The sequence below is a fragment of the Nannobrachium achirus genome, assembly GCF_963921795.1.
Source record: "Nannobrachium achirus genome assembly, chromosome: 1".
In the NCBI taxonomy this organism is placed as follows: domain Eukaryota; kingdom Metazoa; phylum Chordata; class Actinopteri; order Myctophiformes; family Myctophidae; genus Nannobrachium; species Nannobrachium achirus.
In genome coordinates this window covers 45,638,991-45,655,967 of record NC_137810.1, presented here as the reverse complement: position 1 = coordinate 45,655,967, position 16,977 = coordinate 45,638,991, and the positions used below count along the sequence as shown (strand labels likewise).

The following is a 16,977-nucleotide window of genomic DNA, read 5'->3' as shown; positions in this document are numbered from 1 at the left end:
AAAATGTAGTTTACCTTCCCTTGTTGTGGTCTCCTGATAGATGTTTTTTCAGGCCTGTTTTGAAAGAAGCCAGTGATCCACATTTATAAGAGATGTCAGGGCATTCCACATTTTGGTGGCAGAGTAGTAGAATGAGAATTCTCTCATGTGTGTTCTATATTTGGGTAGTACCAGATCGTTGTCACTCCTTAGTGTTTTCTGTGGGTGTCAATCATTTTGGAGAAGCAGTTAGACAGGTATGAGGGCACTGAGGACAGTGCCCCTTTATCTATCTTAAAAACCACCGGAGAGACGGGTGACAGCCGGAATGTAGACGGCACCCGGGAGCAGGTTGGGTTAGCACCCCAGCATGTGTCTTCCGTGAGGAAGAAGCCCAACAAACCCACGGTTAGGCCTTTAGGAGGGCCATTCAAGCCGCAAGTGGAGCCTGCAGTACCACCGTTGCCTAGGTGGAGCCTGCAGTACCATTGCGGCTCAAAAATCCACCACTCCTGAATGAAATGTCTGGGGCTGGAGTCTGGTGCAACGCACAGGTCCTGGACCTGGTGAGAGCAGGAGTGGACCTGGTGAAACGTAGGAGGGGCCCAGACAGGATTCAATCCAAAGAGCCTAGTAGTCCTTCCATGTGCCAGATTTCCTCTCCCAGTCTCAGCAGAGTAGTTCCGGAGCGGTGTGTAGTGAATGGTCCTGTATTTCCCTAATGGGACTGATCGTGGGTAGCTACTGGGACGTAAGTCGAAACTTGATCAACCCCGGCTGTGTCACCCAAGTGAGGGGTATGATGTAGCGAGACCCAAAACCCTGTGTGTGTGTGTGTGTGTGTGTGTGTGTGTGTGTGTGTGTGTGTGTGTGTGTGTGTGTGTGTGTGTGTGTGTGTGTGTGTGCGTGCGTGCATGCGCATGTGTTTGTGTTTGTGTGTAAGTCAGGCTTGCCTTGGAGGCGCTATGCGTAGTACTGTACTGTAATATTTGTGCATTCGTGCCTGTCACATGTACTGACCTGCACAGAGAACAACAAAAGCAAGCTAATTATCCACAAGCCCACTTTGAACCTGGGTAGTCAGACAAAACTGATGACCAGTTTTAATGTGCTGTGACAGTGTTATGATTGTGGTACTTACTGTAGTGGTATAGTAGTAGGCCATAGGCTTCCTTTAGGCATGGTGCAGTTCATTCAGTTCAATTCAGATGGTGGTTTATAGTTGTTACTTCACTGTGATATAAATCAATCATTTTCCTGCATTGTCATTGTCTATTTGAATAAATGCAAAAAGAAGTGTGTTCTAACTGACTTTGGTCTGATTAGTTTCTCATTAAACTGGAACTAGAATGCAAGCACACAGCTACAGTCAAACATAAACGATAAGACAAACGCCGGCTCCAGAAATCCAAGTAGGCTATAGGCTAGAGAATGATGCCAGCACTTCTTTCACTTGAAAAGTAAACAGACAATCAAACGGACGTGTTGCGGCTCAGTGCCTTCTTCTGCGTAAGCATTACGCTGAGGAGGGCATTGAGCTGAAACGCCTCCTTTGATTGTCTGTCGCCTGTTTACTTTTCAGGTGAAATAAAAGAAGTACCTGAGAGGGGCACAACGTGAGTGCTAGCATCGTTCTCTTATGCTTGCTTAGTATCTGTTAAAACGATATGCACAATTAGCGAAATTGGGGAACAAGTTCACACTCCATCACGAGTTTGTAGATCTGCAGTTTTTGCTATTTAGATTTTTTTTTGCAAATGTTCAAAATGGTGTACGGTTTTCCCATAATGACATTATGACACAAATTATTTATTTTTATTTGTACTTTATTTTTCATATATATGTTTTTAAATTTATTTTTCTGCCTTTATTGATAGATATAGTAGACTAAGAGGACATGGGGAGAGCAATGGGGGGGACACAGCAAAGGTCGCCGAGATCGGGACTTGAACCTGCAACACACCATCAGGCTGGATTAGCAGCTACGGTTACGCCAACCGTCTGTTTCTTCTTTTTTATTTCTTTTTTTTAACCACCAAAAACCTAAGCATGAATTACCCTTTATCTGTTCCAGGGCACTTTAAGGCACCACGGTAAGATAAAACATGGAAGAAGAACGCCTGCAGGACGACCCCAACGAGGTCAACACGACCTTCGTGCTGGCCGACTACGCGGTCTTCGGCTCCATGCTCATGGTGTCCATGCTGATCGGGCTGTTCCAGGCGCTGAAGAAGAAGCCGGGGGATGCCGACGACTTCTTCACGGGCGGGCGGCGCCTGCCGGCCGTGCCCGTGGGCCTGTCGCTGTGCGCCAGCTTCATGTCGGCCATCCAGGTGCTGGGGGTCCCCACCGAGGCCTTCCGCTACGGCAGCAGGTTCCTCTACATGTGCCTCGGCCAGAGCCTCAACTCCATCCTCACCGCCTTCCTGTTCCTCCCCGTCTTCTACAGGCTGGGCCTCAGCAGCACCAACCAGGTTCTGATACTATATAAATCTAGTGGATATAATATAAACTAGACCAGGTCACCTGGTTGTGCCAGACCCGCAATGAAAACTAGTATGGCACTGAACTAACACATGAACACACAGGATTTTATAGTCTCAGCAACAAAGCGTAGTGAGCTTGTAGATCGGCTGTTTTCACTAGTATGGCACTGAACTAACACATGAACACACAGGATTTTATAGTCTCAGCAACAAAGCGTAGTGAGCTTGTAGATCGGCTGTTTTGACTAGTATGGCACTGAACTAACACATGAACACACAGGATTTTATAGGCTGAGCAGCTGGAAATGTTTGTGAGCTTGTAGATGGGCTGTTTTCACTGGTATGGCTGTGGGGCAAATGTTTTGCAGCACTGAACTAACACATGAACACACAGGAATTTATAGTCTCAGCAGCTCGTCAGCCAACTCAACTCAGCTGGTCCCGTACAGGTGACGGCACTCAAGGCAATCAGCCAGCAAGGGAAGGGAGGGGCAGATGAGCAGTCAGAGGCAAACACAGGCACACTGAGGAAAAGAGGGACCGACCGACAGACAGACCGACAGACCGACAAAGCCTTATGTAGGCCGACCCCCTGGGTCTGGCAAATATAAAAAACTGGTCTGTCGAGTTTGCAGATAAAGTTAAGTGTTCAAATAATTGGGATTCTTACACATTATATAATAACATTATAATCTCTCAAAACATGCAATGAGTAGGAATAAACCGGATGGAGAGGACTGAAAAGTAGAAGATACGCACTAGTGTTGGTTTAAAGAGGCATGAAACCCTAGGCTGATTCAGGTTCAGGGTAAAAAACAGGGTAAAAACATGGCAGGCTGCATAACACTGACCTAACAGTACACTGTGATGTAAGCAACACAGCTGCAGCTAATAGGATTATTATAATTTTTTTTAAGATTTGTTTTGGGGCTTTAATGCCTTCATTGATAGGACCTGTAGACTGACAGGAAATGGGGAGAGAGATGGGGAGTGACACATGCAGCAAAGATAGCCGGGATAAGGACTCGAACCTGCCACACGCTGCCAATGCATCAGAGCCAATATGGTATGTGCCAGTGGACCGGTAGGCCAGCGGGCGCCCCAGCTAGTAATATTAATAATAGACTACCAAAGTCCTGACATCACCTCTGGGTCACTGGGTCGCTGCGTTTATTTTCCGAATAGGCTACAGTTCTTATATGCCGCGATATTGAACACGTCTATGGGAATTCAGAATGGGGGGGAATCTGATTTGGACTGGCAGTCTGAACAGAGCCTTCGTTCACCCATTGTTCATTTGAGTTCATTTTGACACATTTTTAATCTGCCGTAGTGTTGAACCTGAACTGGAAAATCAACTACAAAACTGGCCTGGGGTTTTTCATGGCCCTTGATTGCACTGAAGATGTGTGCAAGTTGAAGGAATGTGAGAGGCACCTGTTGAATATTGTGGGTGCAGAGAGACAACGTTTGATGTGTTTCTACTCTGTCACAGTATCTGGAGATGAGGTTTGGCAGAGGCATGCAGCTGCTCGGTACTGCTCAGTTTCTGCTCGCAACGGTAAGACATAATGCGCGCACTGAGGCGCACACACACACGCACGCACGCACACGCACACACACACACACACGCATACGCACACACACACACACACACACACACACACACACACACATGCACGCATGCACAGACAGTTGTGATCCACATGGCTGCAGGAATGTTCCCCTCTCCTTGAAAAAGGGATGTGTTATTTACTGAAACTATGGAATAAATAGCTATGCTTCTTATGATTGCACCAACTGCACCCCTTTTCACCCGCCCAACTGTCAGTTTCCCCAAACTTCCCTTATTAGGAGGAGTACTTCCAATATTTAACGGACCAAACAAAATATTTGTTTAACATATAATAATAATCATATATACTGTATATCATTATATAATAATCTATCTCTTTCTTCTCAGCTGCTCTATACGGGAATAGTCATCTACGCACCAGCCTTGATTCTCAACCAAGGTACTGTGGGATTATAGCCTGATGTATTCTTTGTTGTACGCCAGTGTTGAGCACCGAAAATAGCATCCGCGTTGTGAGCTTGTAGATCTGCTATTTTCAGCATGCCAAAATGTCGTACGACAGCATAAAGTAGACATAGCACTTTATTTGAAGGTGTGTGCAAAAGACTGACATGTCATTACCATTTTTGCATCTGAGCCCAGCAGGCCCATGTAAGGCCTACACAGCCAATTCATATTCCAGTGCATAGTCTACACTGTAGGCTGTGGTACGTCTGGATTATTAACTGTCACTGCCCCATGGGGCGTGGTGGTCTTAAAATGAGGTTTGGTTAGATGCATTGTTGGCTAATTGGCTTATTGCTATCTACGGTAGAAAGGTCAGAATGACGTGATTGTGCTTTAGACCAGCTCAGACCATGTTTAAATGCTAGCACAGTTCGCCAGCACTGTACCCTTTAGGAGGGGCATAGCTCATGCAGAGAAACCGTCATTAGAGCACGAAGGGTTCCCAAAGGGTTCCCAGTTCGAATCCGGGCTCCCCCTAATGTTGAAGAGTCCTTGAGCAAGACTCTGAACCCCTAGTTGCTCCCGGTGAGCAGGTTGGTGCCTTGCATGGTTTCCTCCGCCATCGGTGTATGAATGTGTGTGTGAATGGGTGAATGTAATGCACAATCTCTGTAAAGCGCCTTGGATAAAATCCCTATATAAATGCACCATCTACCATTTTATTCACCACATAATAACCATAATAGCCCACATTACAGATAGTACATTGACATAGTTCATCTAAATAATCTGCAAATGCAGGAAGTTGTACAATAAACTGTATATGTACCATAATGTAAACTTGATTCTTCTGTTCTCTGTTTGATTACAGCTACTGGCCTGAACATGTGGGTTTCGCTGTTTTCTACAGGGATCATTTGCACCGTCTACACCACGGTGGTGAGACCGGCTGTGTTTCATTTGAAAAACATTGTTTTGTATATTCTACATCAGGGGTCTTCAACGTTTTCAGGCTAAGGACCCATTAGTTGAGAAAGCAATGAAGAAGGGACCCCCACAACCTTTTCATAGATGCCATACTTTCATCGTTTGGCAGCACAATCGTCCGTTGAAGTGAACAAGTGTACCACTTGAACCGTCAATACTTAACAAACTTGAGCTTTCACTCTGTACTTAGTCTGCTCTTTTTCCCCTCTACACCAGAGCTCTTTGCCGAAAATAGACGATCAACAAGCTCACAACGCCTTGCAGCTTGCTATGCTTGGCTATAGTTCTCTGAATATGGATGCTATAGGGTTCAAGTGGTTAATATAAAAAAGGAGAAAAAAAGTTTCTATCACACAAAGATTTGGAGGACTCCCTGTAGTAACTCTGAGGACTCCCTAGGGGTCCCGGACCCCCTGTTGAAGACCCCTGTTCTACATGAATGAGTGCCTCTCTCTAGCTGTCTGTCTGCACATATTAGAGGGGATAAGACAAGCAATGCATTTGAGCATCAGGGCCCACTTAAAGTGATAGCGCCCACCCATCTGATCACTTAGAATGGCTGCCGTGCTAAGTGGGCAGATGGGTATTTATTTTATCAGAAAAAAAGGGAATATCCTCACTCTCTGGAGTAGTTTCTTGCAGTTTTATGAATTAGTTTAGCACAACAGCAGTCTCAACAGTAGACAGACGGTGGCCTTCCTCAGCGTCTCAAAACAATTTTATCAATCAATATACAATGTACAGTATGTTGTATTATCATTCCACTAGTGGGCCCCGGCACACAGGTTGGGGATCTCTCATATGGAATTTAAACCATTTAAATGTGGTCATTGTGTGTGTGTGTGTGTGTGTGTGTGTGTGTGTGTGTGTGTGTGTGTGTGTGTGTGTGTGTGTGTGTGTGTGTGTGTGTGTGTGTGTGTCTCCTCTCTCTCCTCAGGGTGGCATGAAGGCGGTGATCTGGACGGATGTGTTCCAGATCATAGTGATGCTGGCAGGCTTCGTGGCCATCTTCATCCAGGGCACCGTGCTGGTGGGCGGGCCTGCCAGGGTCCTGGAGATCGCCATCAATGGATCACGCATCAACTTCAACAAGTAACTAACAACATTACGTTTTGTCTTTATTGCAAATCACAGTCGGGTCAACACCCTTGTATGTTCAAAGCTGTTACTTTCCAGGAAATGGGGGGGAAAACATTGTTATTTAGTCACAAGCACAGTCATTAGTTAAATATTTCTAAACCCCAGAGGTACCAAAGGTTAACAAATGCCCAAAACAACACAAGAAAATAAAAGAAGTGTCCATTTATAAAATCTCCACATTCCTCTAATGTTTGTTGTGATACCTGCCTGGACGTAATGCAGTTTCAATCTGTTGGGAAAGCTACTTTGAAAGCGTAGCTTGTAAAGATACAAGTAGCTCACCGTGGCAATAGCTTGATCAAGCTACATTTTGAGTAAGCCTATATACTGTACATATGGTGTGAAACACCATATGAAACAAAATATAATATCCTATAAAGTTTCATAATTTTATTTCATAAAGGTTGACATTTCTTTAGTAAACATCTTTGTTCCTAAAATACAGTTCCAACAAAAAAAAGAAAAAGAAAAAGAGGATCTGTTGAGGATGTCTTTGGATAACAGCGCTAATATAAATGCTCCATTTACCATTTAATTGAACACGTTGCAGGTTCACTCTCAAAAGTACAACAAGAATACAGTTAAGCCTGTAGATGTTTGTGAGTGTAATGACGATTACCACAAACAACCCCTCATCAAAACTGTTTAAATGCCTCTTTGGCTTATTTTGTCATCTTTGAACATGCAAAGTATTTCCACATTGGGCCTTGAGCGCAGCTCCATTTTATTCTCTTCAAATAAGGAATAATGGCAGTTGAATAATTGCTTGAACTTTGTCCACAAAGCTTTGAAATGAACCCCCAGCGGCGCTACACCTTCTGGAGCCTGTCCATCGGCGGGACGCTGGTGTGGCTGTCCATGTACGGAGTCAACCAGTCGCAAGTCCAACGCTACATCTCCTGCAAGACAGAGCGACAGGCCAAATGGTCAGTTTACTGCCTTCAAGGTTCAATAAAATACAGCAGTGGTGGAAGAAGTAGTGCCATTTTTTACCCAAGTAAAAGCAATACCGCAATGTAGAAATACTCTGAGTCTGTTACAAGTAAAGGTCCGGTGTGTAAAAGATATACTTGAGTAACAGTACAAAAGTATTGACATCAAAATATACTTAAAGTTGGCCTACCAAAAGTAAAAGTACTCATTATGCAGAATGTCCCTTTTCACAAGTTTGTCATGTATAAAAATCTTTTTTTTTTTTTTAGATTCTAAATCTTCAAAGTAACTAGTAACTTAAGTTCTCAAATAATTCTAGTGGAGTAAAAAGCACTGAGATGTTTTGAAAATTGGAAATACCACAATAAAGTAAAAAATAAATACTCAGAATTGTACTTAACTACAGTACTTGAGTAAATGTTACTTTACACCACTGCAATACAATAGTGGAGGTAGTAGTAGTTGTATTAGTAACAGCAAGGAAACATAGAGCAAAGGCATAGTCAAGTAAGAGAAAGTGTGACTGTTGTCCTAGCACTTTAGGCACTGCATGGAATAAAGCAAAAGTAACATCACGTCATGCTGCGACGTGTTGTGAGCTTGTAGATGTCCTATTATTTTCAGTGTGCAACATGCTGAAGACATTCTAGGTTCTATGGAATCCAAATTACTGAAATTAGTCGACGACTGGCGACTGAGAACTTTAGTCCATGGATAGACCTACTTATTCCTAGGTTATAAATACATGTTATAAGCAAAAACTGTAAAGCGACCTGCGCCGGTGTCCTTGGCATTGTTCAGCACACATGCAGCTTCAAGATGAATGTATGGATACATTTCTGTACATCTAGGATTTTCTACAACAGATGGGTCTTGTGTTTGTTTGCAGGGCGCTGTTTGTCAACCAAGTGGGTCTGTGTTGCATTGTGAGCAGCGCAGCCATCTGTGGCATCGTCATGTACGCCTACTACATCAACTGTGATCCCCTGACGACTGGGAGGATCGCCTCTCCTGATCAGGTAGACAAGAGGAGAGCACCACTAGCACTAACATCGCTTGGGTTAGACTTAGAGCTACTAATGGGATGATTATTATCGTATATCGTGAAAAATATTCTTATGCTATGTTGATGAATTGAATACATAGGACCACATTGGAAACAAGTCCCCAGGACTTTTTAGTGTTATATCATTTTAGCTCTAATGTCTGACTGTACCTCGTGCTGTTTACATTTCTAACTGATAACGTATTAAACCAATCAATCAATGCCCTCACAAAGAACATTTGACCTTAAAAAAAATCACTAAGATCAACAAATAAGAGTAATACAACTATTTAAAATTGATGGTTATACTCTTCTGTGTTGTCTTGAAGTACATGCCCTACTTTGTGCTGGACATATTCCGAGACCACCCGGGCTTCCCGGGTCTGTTCCTGGCCTGTGCATACAGCGGGACCCTGAGGTACAGTATCTACACTCCTCTCACATAGAACACACACCTGTGCTACGACATCCAGACCCATCTTTGCACATAAATTAAAGCCCCTTATTTATGAATAAATTGTAATTTTGTCCAATCTGTATAGTAGAGCAATAGTTCCCAAAAAAAGAAAATACACCTGTAAACCAGATCAGTGGTTCAGATCAGATCAGTGGTTCTCAACCTTTTCATGCCGCAATCTCCCAAAATAATCATATTTAAACTGGGAACCCCCACCCTGACAACACATGGAATTGTAGGAGTTGAGGCATTAGTTTGACTCAGTTCCACAGATAAATATTGTGAAAATACTGTAGCAGATCTACAAGCTCACAAAGCCGCACACTGCAAGTAGATCGGTTGTAGATCGGTTATTTTCACAACTTTTTCCCTCTTTCTTATTTTATTTGCCAATGCAGCCAATGTTTGACCAGTTATTATAATATCGCCTACTGTAATTTGTTGATTACATTTGATGCAGTAAAGGTCTATTTCTTTTTTTCCTTTTTTAAATTTTCTTTTAGGTATTAAAAAGGTCTTAAAATTGTCACTTTACTGTCATCTGGGGATCCCTGCCAAATCATGGGGGTCGAATCCACAGATCAGCATCATGATAATATAAAATATTAAAAATAAAAAGATCTATCTCCATAGAATGACAGTTCGTTGAACTTTAAAAGCAGTAAACCTAGTTTTGGGTTTGTTTGTTGTTTGTTTTTTCCAGCACGGCATCAACAAGCATCAATGCGATGGCAGCTGTTACCATGGAGGACCTTCTGAAGCCCAACATGCCCAACTTAACCCAGAAGCGAATGATTCTCATCTCCAAAGGACTGTGTAGGTCAACATGAGTCTTCACTGGAGAGCTGCAACTATTATCATTATCTGTTGATTACTTTTTCGATTAATCGAATAATCGAAGTGTTATCTTATACTTTGTCAGACAACGGTGTCATGCCCAAATAGTAAAAATAGCATAGAAGTTCTGTTTACATGTAATATGGCCCACTACCTGAGCTGGGTGTTCGTACTATAAGCACTGTGGTATGTATTCACATCCATGTGTTCTTCTCCCTGCAGCCTTCATGTATGGTATAGGCTGCATCACTGTGGCTGCTCTCTCCTCCTTCCTAGACTGGGGCGTTCTACAGGTATTCACATTGCTGCAGGGCACACCATTCTATTTTAAGCAGTCTGTATGGTATATAGAGCATGTTTTATTGTTTATTGTTTATTTGGATCCCCATTAGCTACTACCTTAGCAGCAGCTACTCTTCCTGGGGTCCACACAGAAATAATTATATTACATAACATTAATACGTTTTACAGGACAGTACATGAAAACAGTTAAAACACTTTAAAATACAATCAAAGGTGAAAAAGAAATCTATCTAGATGATATGGTATAGTAAATCATTGCATAAATACATCTTAATTATAGCTCAACAACCAGAAAATACAAACAAATACAGATATACTATATGGAGACATTAAACAGTGTGCAGTGTTAGCTGTAATCAAAGGCAGATTCCATTAGCTATTTCTTTCATTTCTTTTTTAAATCAGATTTACTTTTTGCCTGTACGAGTTGTAATGGAAGACTATGCAGCTCGTTCATTGCTCTATACATTACTGAGTGTTGCATTGAATTAGATTTTGAGATGGGAAGCGTGAAGAGACCTTGTGATGAATGCCTGGTGTTGTAGGTGTGTACATCAGACACCAGCCTCCAGCCAGCCATACATGACAGCCGGGGCTCTAGATGAAATAATGCCTCTGTTATAATACAGTATAGACTAACTAGTACATATGCTGCTGTTGGAGGTGGTCTCCCCTACTCTTCCATTGATAGTTTTAGACCCTACCATAGTAGGACACCTACTGTCTGGTTGAGTAAAGACATTTAATGCAGGCATCACACTGAGTGGGACACTGCAATAGCTGACTGGTGACGTGACCTACAGTTGACTGGTTTGTGTGCTTTCCTTCTCACAGGGATCTTTCACAGTAATGGGAGTTGTTAGCGGACCGCTGCTGGGAGCTTTCATTTTGGGGATGTTTGTTCCAGCTACCAACAGGCCGGTGAGTGACGTGGCTATGTAGGCCTACTTTATCTTACATTTTAAGCATTTAGCTGAACCTCTTGTTCCCAGACTGACTGGTATAATGTGTGCGACAGTAAAGCAAGCTGCAATCAGCGGCATACCCACTTTTCTGTTCCGTTTTTATCAGTGTCCCATAATGATGGGAGAAGTGATGGATGGATAGACCGACCGACTGACTGACCAACATCACCCTCCTTAAGAGCCCTGCCGCTAGTGGGCCTAAAGACAAACTGACACACAAGACAGGATCATATTGCGGAATATATCTCAGATATAGTTCACCCAAGAAATGATGTATTTTCTATCAATTACAGGCCCCATAAAGCCTTGAATTCATGGAGTTTTTTGCGCATTCGCTTTGATGACCGTGGGAGTCTCGTTAGCATCTTTCTGCAAAAGATGGAATGCGACAAAAAAGAAGAAACATCTCCATGAATTCACAGTTTCGTGTGGTGTGTAATTGATACAAAATAACTTGGAGTTTAATTACACTTTAACCCCCAAAAATGACTTGATTGCTCAAACCTATAGTTCATCCTTGTGTCCCTCCTGCCTGACTTCTAGGGGGTGTTTGCAGGTGTATTGGCGGGGTTCGGCGTCTCGCTGTGGCTGGCCGTCGGATCAACGCTTTATCCTCCCAGTGCAGAGACCATGGGAGTCCTGCCCAGCCCAGCAGGGACATGTCTGGATAAGAACAGCACTCTGAGCAACAGCACTGTGGACACGCACACACGGCTGGGCGTCCATATTGAGCAGCACGACATAGGTGTCCATGGGTGAGAAGCAAACCTCTTGTTACGCCTGCGTTACAATTATAATTGTCTAGTAACAAAATATTTGAGTTAATTAAGATTTTGCCATTAGCCAGAGAGCATTGTAGTAGGCTACTGTAATTGGCTAGTTGGTAGTGGGACGCCTATCCCATAGTCTGGAAAGATGATTGTACTGCAATTATCTGGCCCTCTAGTAAATACAGTGCATGCAACGTACATGTCTACATACAGTGTATAGCATTTAAGGAGTGCAAGAGTAAAGTATCAGGTACAGAAATGGAAAGAGATAAGAGATTATTTTGAATCACACACCAACTGATAACAAACTATTTTATGTGTATAACTCTTTCCTGAAACAGGATTGTATATGACTTCTACTCCATGTCCTACCTCTACTTTGGGGCGGTGGCGACCGGTTCAGTGATACTGGTCGGGGTCTTGGTGAGCTATGCAACAGGTAATGTAAGATTTCTCTGTTTTTTTATTGCCATGTGCACCTGGCTGCAACAAAATGTGGCAACATTGCAGGCAATTCAATTCTTGTTCTATAGTCTTCTCAAAATTGTCAATTATTTTCTCAGCGATTATTCTATGAAATACTTTTCTGAATCATTGAGAAGAGTGTATTTATATATCAACATATCATATAAGATAGTAGGCTGACAGGAAATGGAGAGAGAGATGGGGAGTGACATGCAGCAAAGGCCGTCGATGTCGGGACTTGAACCCGTGGTGTGCTGTCACTCTACTTTGGAGCCTAGGTGCCGGCCTATGCCAGTGACATTTTATATGTCAATGAATTGAATACCTAGTAGGTAGGACCCCAATGGAAACAAGACCACAATGACCTTTTTAGACCAAGTGTTTGACTGTACTTGGGTCAGTGACGTGACGCCCCAAAAAATGTGTTTTTAAAAAAACTTTAAATTGCAGGCATAAAAGTTATTTACTTTTGTTCTACTCACTCTCAACCTTATGGAAATACATTTTGTTTTTAGATATTTTATTGGAATCAGACTTTATTCAGCAGTTTGTTGTACTTGTGCCTAAAATCGTCATATGGTGTGACATGAAAATAATTGTTCATAAAATGAAAATGGAGTACATCTTTCTTAAGTTACTCACTTTATCAAAGTCCTTTATCATAACTAACCAGTGATCCACTATAGTTTTTTGAAAATTAATTATATCTGTATATTTTTTTCATAATCGACACTCTGTGTGAGGCCCATGTTCATGATCTTACAACATATTTTAAATGTATTCTGTCAAAACTTTCTCTAAAATTACACAAATATTTGTGACTCTTCCTGATAATATTCTCTATGTAATCCATAAACATTTTTTTGGTTTAATCATTAATAAAGGTATGATTTTTCACTATTTGGAATGTCACACCAAATGATTTAGTGTCACACCGTATGATCATATCTTCATGTGTCAAAGCAAACTGTGTTTTAACCTACCTATTAGTACTGAACTTTACTGATTGATTAAACAATTACCCAGGATAACATGGCCTTAATATTTCTGAACAGGATATTATTGTAGGGCTTTAACATGGGATAAGAAAGAATTGTAGTAGTAGATGGATGATGAGGATGTGCACAGGAATGCTACGCACACCTAAGTCTTCTGCCGGCCCACGGCAGAAGGATCGAGACAATAAGGCGCATAGCCACACTTGGAGCCAAGGCAACATTTTATTAACACCAATTAGTGGAAACAGAACTCAGCATTCAGGTAAATTGCTTTTTTCCGAAGTCTCCTGAACTTGAACACAGCATTTTGTGTTGAACAAATGTAATTAGGAATCATGACATTACACCACATCTCCACTAGCTAAAGAGTGCTGGGTTGCGCAACTCCGAAAATAGCTGATCTACAAGCTCTCGCAGCACAACGTGTTGAGAGCTTGTAGATCAGCTATTTTCGCTAGTTTTGTCTCGGGTCCTACCTTAACACTGTCCACTGTCCAGTCCAGTGAGTGAAAGTACAAAAGTATTAGATCAGATTAGATTATACATTTAGACTGTATTTTACATCAGCCAGTCGTATTTGGTGAGGGTAGCAAACCGGCTGCCTTGTTGCGGTTCTGCTATGCCACAGACAACCTCCTGCTCTTCGTAGAAAATGCAGTCTCGCCCCTTTGGCTCCTCTCTCCTTGCTGGGTCATTTTTTAGTTTCTCCCTGTACTTTCTCGTTCTCTCAGCACTTGTCATTTTCCAGCTGACAAAAGAAAATGGAATGTATAGTTTAAGACAAAGAGAAAATATTGTTTAGATTGAAACAATATGTTAAGGTTTCTGTGAAGGGGTTTCTGCTCTGTCTGATGAATTTGAGGTATCACTGAATGAAGCTAAATTACATTTTATGTAAAAATGTTTAAAACAAATGTTTAAATGTACAAAAGAAACATGGAACTTTGTTATTTATTGTTATATCTGTAGTTAAATACAGTATAAATCATATGGTGTGACAATCAAGTCATATGGCGTGACAAGCAGACATGTCACACCATTATGATTAAGTGTCACACCATATTACGTTTTCTGCATTTAGGTTTACCTTGAGGCTACTATGTACACATTAGCATGCTAACAGCATGCTAGCTATAACAAAGCAACCTAGATCTACATGGAAATATGACCAAAACTTCAAATAACTTAAGCTTTTTTTAATGAAAAGGTGTCACACCAACAGACCTCCAAAGTGGTGAGTTTGTCAAAGTTTCAACAAGATGGCATTTCATGAAAATGTTAAAATCATAACTCACCTCAGACACCTGTCTTGCAGTTGTGCTGGGAGTGCTGAATAGCCTTACAGAAGAAGGACCTCTCTAGCCAATAGGTGTCCAAATAATTGCCTGTTTAATTTGTCCAAACTAGTGTCACACCAAATGATTTTGGTTTGGGGGACAAAATGTTTTTGATCAGAAATGACTGAAAACATTATGCTTTGACTTTGAAAAGATATAGGCTCACAAATAGACATTTCTTTTAGCCTAAATTCATTTTCAAATGATTTTTAGCAATTCTTTTTCTTAGTTTTATTCAAGTTCCCACTTTGAGAAACAAGGTCAGGACAGTCACACCATATGAGTTTTGCCATGTTTGGTTGAAAATTCTGAAGAAATGAGGAATGAAATGTTTTAATCTTGAGTAAGTTCACATAAAGCTTAATGTCCTGCACAATATTCAGAAGGTTTTTGACAAATATATTTTTTATTTATACATGTTTGACACCGAGGACAGCGAAAACGTTACGTCACGTCACCCACCCACTTGCTGTTTTACATTCTGTCTGTACTCTAATACAAAATGTATTAAGTAAATTACACAATACTTTAAAAAAGAAAATAATTCACTCCAACTTTTCTGTCAACTATAACAACCCAACAACATTGACTTAACTGTGCCAGAAAGCCTTACACTCTTGTTCCCGTAATCACAGGTGCAACAAAGAGAAACACTATCAGACCTGGGCTATTGTGGTGGGACCTTCATGTAAAGAAACTGGACACTCAGTACACAGTAAGTCGTCATATGCAGGAGCCATGGTGGTATATCTGTAATAATAATAATAACAATGATATAGCATCATTGGCATTTCAATAATGGTAGCCACTACTTTGAGTATTTTGTCACAATATAAACTGTATAGGCCTATATATATATGAGCGTGTGTCACAATTTTTCAAAAGTAGCAGCCAAACAAGCTGCCAAGCTATGAGTTTGTAGATCATTATTGCAAATCTTGCATGTAAATAAATATTTTGAGATGGGGGTCCGCAGCCAAATACATATCATTTTGGGGGTCCTTGACATGAAAAGGTTTGAGCAGCACTGATATAACAACATAAGTTGAAGACACAGGCTAAAAACGCTATATTATCAATCATATTTGTATTTCTGTTCTGTTTTGCAGGGAGACATTGGAGTGGACATTACACAGACTATACCTCTGAATGACATGCAACAAGTCAATGCAAATGGAAAGGAATCAAAGGATATTGAGTTACACCCAGAAACACCCAAGTTAAGACGGTTATTGTAAATCTACATCGCATAATGCATTGCATTTTTATGAATTGCATTTTTATAGCACTTCTCCAAGGGGTCAAAACACTTTACAATGGTTCATTCATTCATACATTATCCAAATTATCCATTATCGTCTGAAGATGGTTATAGTACAGTATATATTCCTGTATCAAGTAAGTCCCATTTTAGACTGAGATCAAACACAATCTGGGACGAATTCTATTCTCAGTAAAGTCTTGATAAAATGGTAGAATCGAGGCGTTCTTTCACCTTTTGCCAAGGGAAATACAGTCTGTAATGAAATAATTTTGGATGTTATCTCCGAGTGCCTTCATGATCAAAGGCTTTTTGGAAAAAGGAATGCATTATGGTATGTTCGTTCAGTTACCATATGTACACACTTTACAATCACACACCTGTACTCCAAGCAGGTGTGCAGAGGAGGGCTCTTTTTTTTTATCAATCTTCTGGTCATTTTATATCCCATTATGTTCTGTTCTGTTCTTTAGGATTATATTCCTGCATGTCTCTGGCACACGTTCACATGGACTCCTGGGATGCACATTACAAAACCACGACAGATGCCTTTTGAGGATAACTATTGAGAGACTGTCTTGTCAATTCACTCACACATTCGTTGATGACTGTAATATTCACTCATTATAATGCACTGTTGATAGACAGGTACATATGGTATCCATATACCCGTGGTTGAAGGCTGGCTGACACTGTATCAGTCTCATATTCACTGTTGATAGTCTGCATCAATATTAATGCTGATACAGCCATTGACTTATATTATGTATATTCACTGGTGAGAGATTGTACTTTATACTTGTAGAATACAGTTGTTAACTCAATGCTGTAATATTGGGTAACCATATTTTACCCTAATGTTATTATCTAGGCCGGGTCAACCGTATTTTCAAACACCCAAACAAGAATCCTCATCCACTTACATGAAAGTCCTATTTCCAAAATAGACTGCAAGCTCACAATGTGACACGATCCGAAGCCCGAGGATTTC

General features: G+C 41.3%; 1 protein-coding gene across 1 annotated transcript; it reads left to right on the top strand.

Moving 5' to 3' along the window:
* Nucleotides 1–2,084: 2,084 nt before the first annotated feature.
* slc5a5 (solute carrier family 5 member 5) lies at nucleotides 2,085–16,555 on the top strand (the record flags this gene model as incomplete). The annotated part of the gene is made up of 15 exons (XM_080729583.1): nucleotides 2,085–2,453; nucleotides 3,961–4,026; nucleotides 4,429–4,480; nucleotides 5,360–5,427; nucleotides 6,413–6,567; nucleotides 7,401–7,541; nucleotides 8,438–8,567; nucleotides 8,923–9,011; nucleotides 9,754–9,866; nucleotides 10,110–10,180; nucleotides 11,025–11,111; nucleotides 11,699–11,910; nucleotides 12,267–12,364; nucleotides 15,361–15,440; nucleotides 16,460–16,555. The coding sequence occupies 15 exons, from the start codon at nucleotides 2,085–2,087 to the stop codon at nucleotides 16,553–16,555; spliced, it is 1,827 nt and encodes a 608-aa protein (XP_080585709.1).
* Between the last annotated feature and the right edge of the window lie 422 nt (nucleotides 16,556–16,977).